At 38.2% G+C, this 12880-nt stretch overlaps 1 protein-coding gene across 5 annotated transcripts in view; it reads right to left on the reverse strand.

Moving 5' to 3' along the window:
• TBC1D8B (TBC1 domain family member 8B) overlaps nt 1-12880 on the reverse strand; it is a 33868-nt gene that overhangs the window by 8207 nt on the left and 12781 nt on the right. For 4 of the 5 annotated variants that reach the window (XM_061357979.1, XM_061357978.1, XM_061357982.1 and 1 more), the window contains 8 exons: nt 12072-12312; nt 11231-11438; nt 9217-9384; nt 8344-8493; nt 4606-4756; nt 2993-3207; nt 2431-2548; nt 1454-1739 (listed from right to left, as the gene is read on the reverse strand). In XM_061357979.1, the coding sequence (XP_061213963.1) occupies nt 1454-1739; nt 2431-2548; nt 2993-3207; nt 4606-4756; nt 8344-8493; nt 9217-9384; nt 11231-11438; nt 12072-12312 (1537 nt within the window). The remainder of the gene's footprint in view (nt 1-1453; nt 1740-2430; nt 2549-2992; nt 3208-4605; nt 4757-8343; nt 8494-9216; nt 9385-11230; nt 11439-12071; nt 12313-12880) is intronic. The other variant, XR_009726226.1, reaches the window with a different exon arrangement.

Genomic DNA, 12880 nt, shown 5'->3' on the forward strand with positions numbered 1-12880 from the left:
AGAAGATTGTACAGCTTCTAGCCTTGGGAGTTTTTAAGACCCAGCCAGACAATAACATGGCTGATGTGACCCAGTGATAGCAGTAATCCTCTTGTGAGCAGGAAGACACACCAAAGACTTGCCAAGGTCCCTTCCACTGAGCAGTCCTCTAAACCACCTAGCAAGCTTGTACTGTATAACTGGGAGAAAGAAAAAGGGGCTTGTCCTGAACCGTGACCAAGGCAATCTCAATCTCCTCAGATGTATAATCCAAGTCATACCTGATCTATTCATTATTCCTACATAACCAGCCTTAACACATCCATTGGGCAAGCTGGCCAATTCCTTTGCCAACATCAAGGAACACGTATCTTCAGACTGATAGATTCCTTTTTCTTGAGGAGAGGCAAACTACTGTAATCATCTTTTAAATATACCATCATGCTGCCGGCTGGGTTAACTGTGCAACAGAAGTGTGACAGCCAGACACAATGGTGAAAGCAGGAGATCAAAAGGAGTTCATAATAATCATCAAAATCTTGGGTGTCAAGTGGAAACAGCAGCTTGTTTAGTTCAAGTGAAAATTAACATTTCACTACACTTTAAGATTTTAAATGTTAATATATTTGAACTGTGTGAATAGGCTCTTACTGTTAGCTTTTTTAAGTGCTAATTATTTAAATGAATACAGCTAGGTTTTACAATAAATACCAGGCGGCATGGCCTCTTATAAGAATTCATTTCCTCATAAATTCTGTAGCTCCTACCCTATTCAAACATACAGCATTTAAAAGTCTCACTAAAAGGAAATTCTTATTATCAGTTCTTAACAGTCACAACTTGGTGACTTCTATAGCACAGTCATTTTGCTGTTTTAATACTTCATGATACACAATTACACAGAATGTGGGTAGGTAGTGAAGCAACAACCATGCAAGTTTTCTTGCAATATGTCAGTTTAAAATGCACTTTATGTGGCGTATTTTAATGTATTCTTCAAATTCTAACACAAAACAAACATTTGGTCATGATTGTCCTCATCACGTTTTTTTTGTCTTATTTCTATTTTAAGCCATTAGCAACAGAGAAGACAGTAGCCTGAACTACAAGAACTGAGCTGTAGAATATGTTCTAGGTAAGTTGATGTCTGAACTGTTTGGAACAGTCTTAGTGTGCTTATTACTTCATCCATAAGGAAAGCCACCTTACATAAATGATACAAATTCCAGGCAAAAATCACATTACTTTTCCTTTAAAATACACAAAATGGCAATAGTTTTATAAGAACTTTAATGGAGGATGGGATTCAGAGGATCCAGGAATACCTTCCAGTCAACCCTTCCAGAATTTTAGCCCGAGATAAATACGTAACTCCACTGAAGCCTTTGGAAATCCTGGTCAGATGTCATGACTCATCTATTTGCACTTACAGCAGCTGCTACACAGCACATAGGAATAGTAAGTACACTGATACCTGTTGAGAACAGTGACTGCTTCTGCATCATCCTTACACATCAGCAGCTTCTCCATGTTGTATTCCAGCACTGCAAGTCCCAGCTGCAAGACTGCTTTTATTCCATCATAGAAGAAACAGTCCACCACATTGACTGCACTTTCAATAGGCAGCACACTGATAAAAAGGGTAAGGAACCAGGAGAGAGAGACCGAGGAGAAAAAAGTCATGTCCGTCATGTGGTCTGTCAACTGAGGCAGATGAACCCTGATGAGCTCCTCAAACACTGCCTGATCTACCAAGGCACCTGCAGGGAAAGGATAACAAAACCACCACCCAAATCTTAAAACAGAGAAACACAGTTTTCTCAGAGCACCAGCCTGAAATAAAGCCCTGTCCTAATCCAACTTCACTGTAAAAGCAAAGACAGGCCTCGCTGCATGGAACCACTGGCTTCACCCCTGTGTGGAAGTTATGCACTCTATGCATGGGTCCAGAGCCTTGCTACACGCTGTAAAGTGTGTTAGCACTTCTGTGGGTACGTGGCTGTTTACAATAATTTTCCTGACAGCCAATACACCGTCTCTGCAATTAGAGAGAAACTTCACATCCAATTTTCTTATAGTACGTACACCTACAAGTACTGAGTATGGGATCAAAGACTAAATCTCGAGCTGGAGTAACCTTTTCCTTTATTTAAGCTAAGTTTCAAATAACTAGGATGATTTGCAGTTTTAATTTCAACAAACCAGTATAATAGTCTGACTACTTTCTGAGTAGTTACACTTAAAGTAATGAAGTAATCTGAAAACTATACCTACTCCTGCTTAAGGAGGACTCGGGACAAACTCTGTAATCTGCATTTTCTACTTCACAATACTGAACCAAATTCAACAGTTTCTCTCCACTGTTCAGCCTTCAGCTAATTCCTTACATTTGTTCTTAATGAATTATCATTTACACTCAATTCTAGGTAGATAAAAAGAGATGGATGTTACCAATGATTCGACGATTGAAATAATCAGGTAGCATCCTTTCACACACGGCAACCAAAAGCCAGAATGCTTCTTCCTCTTTCGCATACAGCAGAAGTACTGATGTCAAAATATTCATTGCCTGTAATATTTAAGCATGAAAAGAAGCATTTATGAGGAAAGCTGGTGAAAACACAACTGCTGTCATTTGTTAAAATCTGTATTTTTGAAAGCACTTTACAGCATGTTTTCAGAGTGCTAGTATAACCTGTCACCATATCCAGTATTTTACCTCTATATTATTAAATACACAACATAGTATTTAAACTACATAAAAATACTTTTAATTGCCACATGTCTAGTAAGACTGCAAAGGCATAGATTAAATGGACATGACAGAATTTATCAACAAATTCAAGTACAATGTAAAAACTTATGTAGTGGGATGAAATAAAGCAAAGGAAGTGAAGCACTGAGCAAGAAACCATTACGTATTTATGTGCCTGACTTTATGAGGTGATACTATACCACCAGCATGAGCTAATATTTTAGACAACCAGCACTAAGAGTCTCAAAACTGCTGTACCTGACAATATCCAATCTGGGGATTCCTGTACGCATAAGCTGTAAGAACTCTCCTGAGAGCAGAAATCCCTGTGTCACTTTGAAAAGCAGGATGCTCAGGTAAGGAGCGACGTAAATCTCGTTCAATTTCATCAGTAGCTAAAGTGCATGTTCCTAAGGACTTTTCCACCAACTCAGTGTAATATCCAGGGTTGGACGCCATATCATTTACAGCACCTGCCAATACATTGTATCACACAGTATTAGAGGAGAACAGGAAAGTATCTACATGATTGTCTGTAATTTGGATGAAAAATTTTGGTGACCACTGAAGTACCTCTCCAGATGTTACTGCAGTAATGTATCAGAGTAATTCTACTGAAATTAATGGGATTACTCTGAAATGAATCAGAAAAGCAAAATACAGTAAAGTTTGAAAGAAATCTAAATCACTTTCCATTATAAAGTTTATTTTGACTTACTTTTTTGTTCTGCTGGGGAAGGGGGAGCTTCCTTTCACCTACAATTTTGCCCACGTTTTCTGGCAAACACAATACCTTTCCATTTGTAGAGCTGGGAACAGATTAGAAAAACTAGGCAAAGGACTGATATTTACCTAACCGATTCCATAATTTTTATGTCAACACCTTCTGAGACAAGAGATAATTGGTCTGGTAAGAGAAGCATAGATGCCTACATAAATGCTCAAGGAACACTAGTAAAAATAAACCTATGTTCACATACCCTCAAAAGGAACTATCATACAGTATGCTGAATGAAGAGTACAAAATGCACTTCTTACGATAAAGAGATCCTCTGGAACAGCAGCAAGCTCTGCCCAGGGGAGCACAGTGAGTACAGCTAGCAGATAAGGTCCTGAGTGGCTCCTCAAAATCTGCAGCTTGTTCTCTGAATCTGACACAGGCTTCCTGTATGATCCTGATCAAGTTAATGGCTACTGCTTCTCTAAAATGTTTCAGTGAATGGGAACAGAAAGAGCACAGAGGTGTTGTAAAACAGTGTCTTAATTCCCTGGGCCTCCATTTCCTCAAGTTAAGTGCTCTGACACAGGTGTGTTCTACAGAAGAAAGCCACAAAAGCACACTCAGAGCTTGGCCAAGAGATCTCACATGTATAAGACAGTCCACAGTTCCTCTGCTTCTCACTCTTTAAAGCAAGCAAAACCACATAGCAAAGACCTGCTGTTAACTGGGACTAAACTGCCAAGAAAATGTGAGGGGGGTGTTTAATTAAATGGTACCACTTTAAGAAAACTTAAAACAACTGAAACACAGTCCCACAAAAATGCTTATCTTGTTAGCAAGTAAAGGTGCTTTGCTGAAATGAACTATCCCCTGAAACAGCATGTACTCTTATTTTTCTGTTGAGCTTGTCACAAAAGCAGCCGATGCAAGTTTAATATGAATCAGTGCAAACCAAAATAATAGACAAAATTATCCTCTTCATCATTTTAAACATCTGTCTTCAAAAAGATTTTAATAAATTGCCAGAAGAAAGAGAATTTTTTTTTGTCAGACAGAAGAGCACTTCTTGTCAGACTGCATTCAGTCAGTAAGTAGGACATCCTCATAGTAGAGTCCACAAAATGAATCAATTATACTTGCTAAGCAATACCTGAGAAGAGTAGCCAGAGTTCTCCTCTTAATGCCTCTGGGATCCCCCTCACAACAAGGTCTCGAGTCTTCTTAGTTCGAAACATACTGACACCATGTCCCCGTTCGACAAAGAGGATGTTCCAGGACTGTTCTTTCATTTTTTCTTTCAGCTACGGAAAGCAGAAAACAACAAGCATTAAGTACTAGAAGATTCTCCCCAGGTTTCAGGGAACAGAATCAAATTTTGCTCTCAGTTATATTCATATAAAATAGAAATGACAGCACTGGCATCCATACTGATATGTGAAATGAATGCTGATACAAAACAGAGCAAATTCTAACCTGTGCATATTATATGCTTGGCATACAATGCAATCTGCTACATGACCTAGTGTTCTTTAAGGTTTTTAGCATTCCTTAAAGTATATTTATTAATAATCTTATTTTATAAATTCTAATTTAATTCGAATGTCTATACCAGGTCAGATGAAGGGTAAATCTAATCCAGTATCCCATCTGACAAAAACTAACAGCAAGTGCCACAGGACAGTAAGGTCAAGGAAACATCTGCAAAATCCTCCTATGTTCTCTGGAAAACAGAGGCACAGGCACCTCCTGAGGCAGTGTCTCTGAATTCAACAACATGAAGCAGATTTTTCCCTGCAAATTGCTTTCTCAACCCAGACAAACCTGCTGACTTCTAATTTCACCTGAAGCCCCCTTGTTGCTGTCTTAAGACAGCAAACAATCACTCCCTTTCACCTTTTTCAGCCACTCCTAAATTCAACTTTTCATTATTTCCCAATTGAGAATGATTTCAAAAGATAAACAGCAATAGCCATATGTAAGCTAGATTTTCATTTTAAATGAAGTCACCACCACCTATGTGGAATGTTTTTTGTTCACTATTCTGCTAAACTTTGTTTTCTTTTTGAAATCAACAGGTAAACAGCCCTATTTGTTACCTCTAGATTGAACCATTTGTAGCTTGGGCACCACAAAATGACATAATTATCAAAGGAGCACCAAGTACTAGGAATTTAAAGGGAGTGAATGAACAGTGATACAGCAGTAAGACAGCTAACCAGTGCAGGATGCAACTGTGCAGACGAATTCTGCCTTCATAGTTTTCTTGAGGCATTCCAAAAATGCATTGCCAGTGTAATGGATAAGAAAATTGAGTATTTGATATCATTACAGCAGAAAATCAGAAATACATTAAAACTTCCTCTTGCAAGACTTTTCCAGCTATCTCCATGCAAATATATATATCCACATAAGTTCATATGATACATACATATAAACAAATCTGCTTGTTGTAATTTGGGCCAATTTTAAAATATCCCATTTTTTGTTGCTGCTTTGTGATAAACAGCATAACATTTCTTGGTAAAGGATAAATCAACAGAAGAAAAAATATGAAATTGAATTAAAGCATGTATAAAAGACAACCAGGAAAAGAGGGTGAAGAGAAGGTTCAGGTTGCTTATGTGTGGATGGCAGGTTTCTCTGTTGGAACTAGATGATCTTAAGGTCCTTTCCAACCCTAACCATTCTGTGATTCTACAGTTCTATAAGAAAAAGTATCTGGCCGTGATGATGCAATAAAACCAAGCAATTATCTGAAAAGTCAACTCACTGTCACAGCACCTGCTTAATTACTCTGATAAATTAATTTATTTCATTTTCAACATGTCTATGTTCTTTGCTAACATCAATGAAAAATGTACTAACTCTGGTATAGGTGAAGGAATATTCCACAGAAGCTCTACAGGCAAAACAGGTTGCATCTTTTTTTTGATTCATCATGCTTCATTGCATTATGTTAGTCGACAGACTTGAATCAGAATGGCTACAAATGCTAGAAAGCACACAGAGGGATGATATGTGTCATGGTTTAAGCCCAGCCAGTAACTCAGAATCACGCAGCCGCTCGCTCACTCCCCCTCCTTCTTCCCTCTCCCCGCTCCCAAAAGGATGGGGAGGAGAATCCAAGGAATGTAAATCCCACAGGTTGAGATAAAAACAGTCCAGTAACTAAGGTATAACACAAACCCACTACTGCTACCACCAATAACAATAATGATAAGGGAAATAACAAGGGGAGAGAATATGAAACTAAAAGGGGAAAAGAAAACAATAACCAGAAGAGATGCACAACACAACCGCTTACCACCCAGCGGCTGATACCCAGCCCCACCTGAGCAGCGATATGGGTCTTCCAGGTAACTCCCCCCAGTTTATATGCTGGGCACGACATGCTGTGGTATGGAATACCCCTTTGGCTAGCTTGGGTCAGGTGTCCTGTCTCTGCTTTCTCCCGGCTCCCCACGCCCCTCCTCACTGGCAGAGCATGAGACTGAAAAGTCCTTGATCGGAGTGTTACTTAGCAACAACTAAAAACATCGGTGTGCTGTCAGTGCTGTCCTCAGACTGAAGCTGAAAACACAGAACTGCACCAGCTACCAAGAATAAGAAAAAATATCTGTTATAGCTGAACCCAGGACAGTATGATATCAGTGTCATTATTATCCCAGTTTGTCAGTCTTTCCTCAATTTACATGAGCTCCAAATAGCACCAGAAGAGAATCAAAAATCAAGAAAATGTGAAGGAGAATGAAGTCTAGTTGGATTAAGGAGGAAAACTAATAGCTGAGAACACTTACACCCATATAGGTTTTACCTGTAATCAAATATTTATCAACCAGATAGAATCATTTTACGAACTAGCAATTTTTGACAGCATAGAAGCTAAGTTTGTGCATCTGAACTTCAGCAGGACCAGCCATATAAGTAAAACCTGCTTCACAAAATGAAAACTGGCAAAAACTCAAAATTGAAGTTACAGACATTTTACCTGCAGAGTAGAAAGAGGCAAAGACAGCAGAAGCAGTGAAACAGATCCTTTGTGAAGTATAAGCTTACTAATAAACTATTGATTATGCACCTAAAATGCAACTCAATTTCTCTGAAGCAAAGCAACTGATGATCAGGTGCTTCAACTCACACGAGGCTCCAGGGCTGAGACAGGGTGAAAATTGCCACTGCATTTTCTGTGCATGCAGCAGTAAGATTTAGCATTGTTATAGCAGCTAGAAGTGCTGAAAGGAAAAGTAGATTTTGTCCACTTTTGTTCTACATGCTATAATAGCAGAACTTAAAAATCTGGATTCCTTTTTTCCTGCCCAAAGGGTGTTTATTTTCTGATATTGCTAATAGTAAAAATTCAATTACCTTCATTTACCCAGTTCTGCTGAAACACTTAACTTTAAAACCTGTCTTCTTGCACACACTATGAAGAAGCAAAAATAAAGTTGTCCTACTGCAAAAAAACAAAGAAACACTCTCCAGAGCATAACTTTGTTAGACAGAAGTGCAAAAGAATGCAGCAGGGAAGAAATTAAGTCAATTCCCCTTGCTCCCAAAGAGTCTGTAGTGACTTTCTATCTTGACAGTTTAGATAGATATGAAACATGTTCACTACCTTAAAACAAACAGACAGTTCCTCCCTGAGGGATGGAAGAGCAGGAAGAATTAGCTCCATGAAAATAACGCATATCATTATTAAACAAGATGAGCAGAAAACTGAATGGAGCCATGAAGAAGCACCCTGTGGACTCCAAATACATCTCAAACACAGATTAAAGATTGGCAAATCTCCAGAGGAAATCAGCACCCTTGCTGGAATACAATTTTTAATATCCATCAGTCCCTTCCAATTAGATTCCAAAAACTGTTGGCCATTTTGTCTCTTTACCATTTTAGAGTCTAGATTCTCAGCATCCTGAGGATGGTAGACAGTCATTAGCGCTTCCGTACTGACAGTTTTGCTGTTATCTTTCTGACTCATCTTTGATGGTCCCACATCAAAATCCTTGGGGCTTTCGGAGGCAGAACTGGGCGCAACCTTGACAGAAAAAAAAAATTAGTGGTAGTTAAATAATCTTCAAGCAGCAGCACTGACACCAGAAACTGTTTTGTTTCTACACCAGCAGTGTTTATTATGTTATGTTACAGGTACTACATGCAGATTTCCAAACATAAATGAAAAATGGCAATCCCGGCCCTGCAGGGATGGGCTTTCAGGACTCTGCAATTGCACGGTGCACTTTGCATGCTTTGCCTCTTACAACGGCCACTTTAGAGGCTACTCCAGATGATATTTTAACATTTTTTTTCCAGGGAAGAGATACAGCAACTATAATAAGTAATGCCTGTTAGGGATATTTTGTCATTGCTTTCTTATTTCTCATGCATGAAATTATACACACAGATTTCTTCACATATAGAAACAACCTTACGATCATTCCATCAACTTTCTAAGTCAAACAGTAAGCTGGCAAAACCAACACAGCCACACATAATTTTACATCAGACTGGTGGACTTCTGTTTTAGTGTGAAAGGTCTAAAGGCAAGAAATGGGAATGTGATTTTTTTAAAGGTAAAAAATAAAAGGCTTAGACAACTTGAAATCTGGAAGTTCAGCAGACATGGTTACCCATCCTGTGTCTAGATTCAGGCTTAAATATAAATGTATCCCATTACACAGCGAAACGCTGACAATACATAAACTCTTAATAAGACTACAAAACCTTATTCCTAAGAAATCAGAATTAGCAGAGCAGTTACCTCTGTATTTATGATGTGTTGTGGACTTGAAGCTGCATTGCATTTCATTCTGAGCTTTCCCACAAGCTGCTCAAAATCTCTAACCTCTGTGAAACGAAAAGCTGTTTTTCCTTTGGTACTAATGCTGACTCCTCTGTTGGCTGGATCTGCCTTATCCACCCCTGTGACCTACAGAAGCAAGGATACATAAATTAGGCAAGAAATTTTACCAGCTTACTTCTAAAAGAGAAAACCTGTTAAAAATACATGTGTATGTGAAACAGTAATATGAAGCACCACAAAGGTAGAATTAGTAACACTAAAGTTCAGTGGTCTGGAGCTGGTTTACCACAAGGTACTAAGTATTATGATAGGTATTTCTGAGAGTACCAAAAATTTTTGAGGTTTTCCCAGCTAATCTTATTTGCAAATCTTGTCTCCTACCTGAAGAAGCTGTTATTTTTTGTTCCTCCCATCCAAAATCTGACAAAACATGGCTTTTGCAAGTAATAAAAAAAAAAAAGTTTGACAAGAATGACTTTCTATTGAGAATTCCCTTTCAAAGACAGCTGTCATAATACATGATAGCTGGAGTTGATTTTAATTGCCATGATGGTACAGTTACAGATTAGAACAGCTAATAGACTTTAATAATACAAGTGAGACTATCATGAACAGCTAGCCTGACTGCCACTGCCGATACTGTTTCAATATTATAGGTTAAAAACAAAATACCACTGAAATAAACTAACTCTGCAGTACTGTAGAACAAATAGCGAAGGCCTGACAACCCACAAGAATAAATTTAGAGTCAGCTCCTTTAACACAGGCTCTTACTGTTTTTCACAGGTCATGGAAGTCTCTGTTGTTTGCAGGCCTATTTATAGACAATAAAATAAATTGCTTTACCTTGGGGGGGGAACGCCATATGTATTGTCGAAATTAGCTCAGCTCACCCCCCTGTGTCAGGCAATATGTACACAGAGTATGTAGAGCAACTACAGAATCTGGCTAATATTTAGAGCATTCTAAAATACATCTGGGGACTGATGAAAAGCTTTTAAGACTGGAAAACTGGAAAGTGGCAATGTCCCAGATCCCATAAATTCAAGAAACAGATGAAAAAGTGTGTTGTTTTTTTTCTTCCCAAAAGTTATTCCACAGTATAGCTATAATACTCTACATAATTGTAGTGATAGGACAAAGGGTAATGGGTTAAAATTTAAACAGGGGAAGTTTAGATTGGATATAAGGAGAAAATTCTTTCCTGTTAGGGTGCTGAGGCACTGGAATAGGTTGTCCAGGGAGGTTGTGAATGCTTCATCCCTGGCAGTATTCAAGGCCAGGTTGGATGAGGCCTTGGGTGATATGGTTTAGAGCGAGGTGTCCCTGCCCATGGCAGGGGGGTTGGAGCTTGATGATCTTGAGGTCCTTTCCAACCCTAACTATTCTATGATTCTATAAACAGGAATGCTTTACAACATGTGTCCTTTACAATATGGTCCTTATTCAGTCTGTTGACACTATCAACTGTAATGACATTGATACTTGTTCACTGATGACTGTCCATTGAATTTCCTACAGACTTTTGAGCAGACAGCACTGAACTGCTGCATAAAGAACTGTGCTACTGAGATAAGAAAGAAACATGGCAGAAGCATTACTAATCTTCAAGACCCTTCACCCTTTCCAACTTCTTACTTTTTATCTTGAGTTCCTCTCATTAACTCGATTTGAAGAATTAAGCATAAGTTTTTTCATTAAAAAAAAAACAACAACAAACAAACAAGGTATTAAAATACTTGGATTCTGTACCCAGATACAGAAATCAGAATAAATAGAAAATGGAAAGAGAATACAGGGAACAAAGCAATTCTGTAAAACTACAAATGGGATTTCTACATGTAGTACCCAAGGAAGGGGAAAATACATAATATAATGTAAAGTAAGCAGATTCTAATAAAAATCTGTTAAACTGGCATTAAACTACACAAGTGCAAAACTACTGTTATAACTGGCTCGGACTCTGCATTACCTCTCTTAGTGGAATGATTACACTGCACAGGCTGCCATCCTGGCTAGCAAAGCAGATGTAGTTTTCTGAAATGCACATTTTCCCATGGGTGCTGTAGTGACTGAAAGGAACCCATAAGAAGCACTCATGAACTTCCTTCAAAGTCTCTTCTTTGGGTAGCCTGAAGAATGCACTAAACTGCTCACTGTGGGCACGGCTCTCTAGGCCTCTAAGATTAAAAGCAAAACAAAAAACAGGGCAGGAGAGAGAAAAGAAAAAATAAGTAAGTTTAAAATGTCTTTACAAATACAAAAGTTAAAAACTCCTTGTGAAAAGATAGTAAAACATCATGCTCTCCCATAAACTGTGGGGTCCATCTGGAGGGTTCAGTGTTTTGCTTTAAAAGGCAACAAAGGGCAGGACCACACCTATCTAAACACACCCATGTATATATATATAAAAACAGAAACAGATTTGTACGTTCTTACACAATAAAGCATTTGCTGAATCAGGACCTAAAGGTAGTGCAGAAAAACAAACATACATGCTAATCTGCTGTGCTTCCTACCCATCAGATAGTCCATTTAAACCTAACACAATTTTGGCTAAAACTACTATAAATCCTGTAGCTGAAGACCAACTCTCAAGGTCTGATCACTGCCTGCCTTCATATTGTTACTGCAGAGCAACAATAAATTACAAGGCTTCATATTGCTTTGATTCCAAATTTTAATGAGACATTTGTTTAAGAGAATGCTAGTTTTGCTGACATTTACATTATCTCCTTGAAACAAGGATTCTCTTCCCCTTTGCCTAAAAAAGTACTGGGCCCAGAGCAGTAAACTCTTATGTAATGTATTACCTCTTGGTGATCTTCAGGGGGTCATGAAGGACTAGGTCATTTTCAAATGTCTCCTTGTCAAACAGTCTCCTTACAGCATAGTTTGCCAGCTGCTCCATGAGAAGGAATGTTTCACTAATGTGTAAAAACATGGAAAAATAATGATCTTCCCCACGGGAGCACACATGAATGCTCTCTGTCAGAATGACATTGGAAGTCTTCTCAAGTTTTGATATTTCATCCCAGGAGATAATAAGTTTCACTGAAAATACAAATGCAAGCAGATGTAAGTAACTTCTCATTAGCTGCTACCTTTGTATTAAGAAAAATTGTAGTCGACAGCACTAATAAAATATAATTAAGCAATTTAATTAAATGATAACACACTTGGAAAGGACTACAAACCAACAAGCAAAAGAACACTCTCCACAATAAAATAATTCCATTAGAAAGAATTTCATAAAAAGGAAAACATTAAAGACGTACCATGTATGAAAATACAAAGCTTACATGACTCTTCCTTTGTTCTTATCTGAAACTGCAAATTGCAAGCAAACACCATCATAGAAGCCACCCCACTTCAACAGTTTACCAGTAGGGCTTTTTAAAGTACGTTGATCAGGTACTGGCATTTAGAGGAACCATGCCCATTAGCTAGGACTTTTCCCAGCACAAATGAAAATAGCTTAGAAAGGATCCTACTTTCTTTATGCTTTGTAGTTTTCACATAAATAAAGTTATAGCTCACACTATCAGAGGCATTTCAAACAGAAAAAGATATGTGCAATTATCACCAGTGCACCCATGTGAATTAAGTCTGTGTGTGAAGA

Source organism: Neopsephotus bourkii, unplaced genomic scaffold (genome assembly GCF_033783945.1).
Source record: "Neopsephotus bourkii isolate Nb327-2 ecotype Australia unplaced genomic scaffold, CSIRO-AGI_Nbou_v1 NB_936, whole genome shotgun sequence".
In the NCBI taxonomy this organism is placed as follows: Eukaryota; Metazoa; Chordata; class Aves; order Psittaciformes; family Psittacidae; genus Neopsephotus; species Neopsephotus bourkii.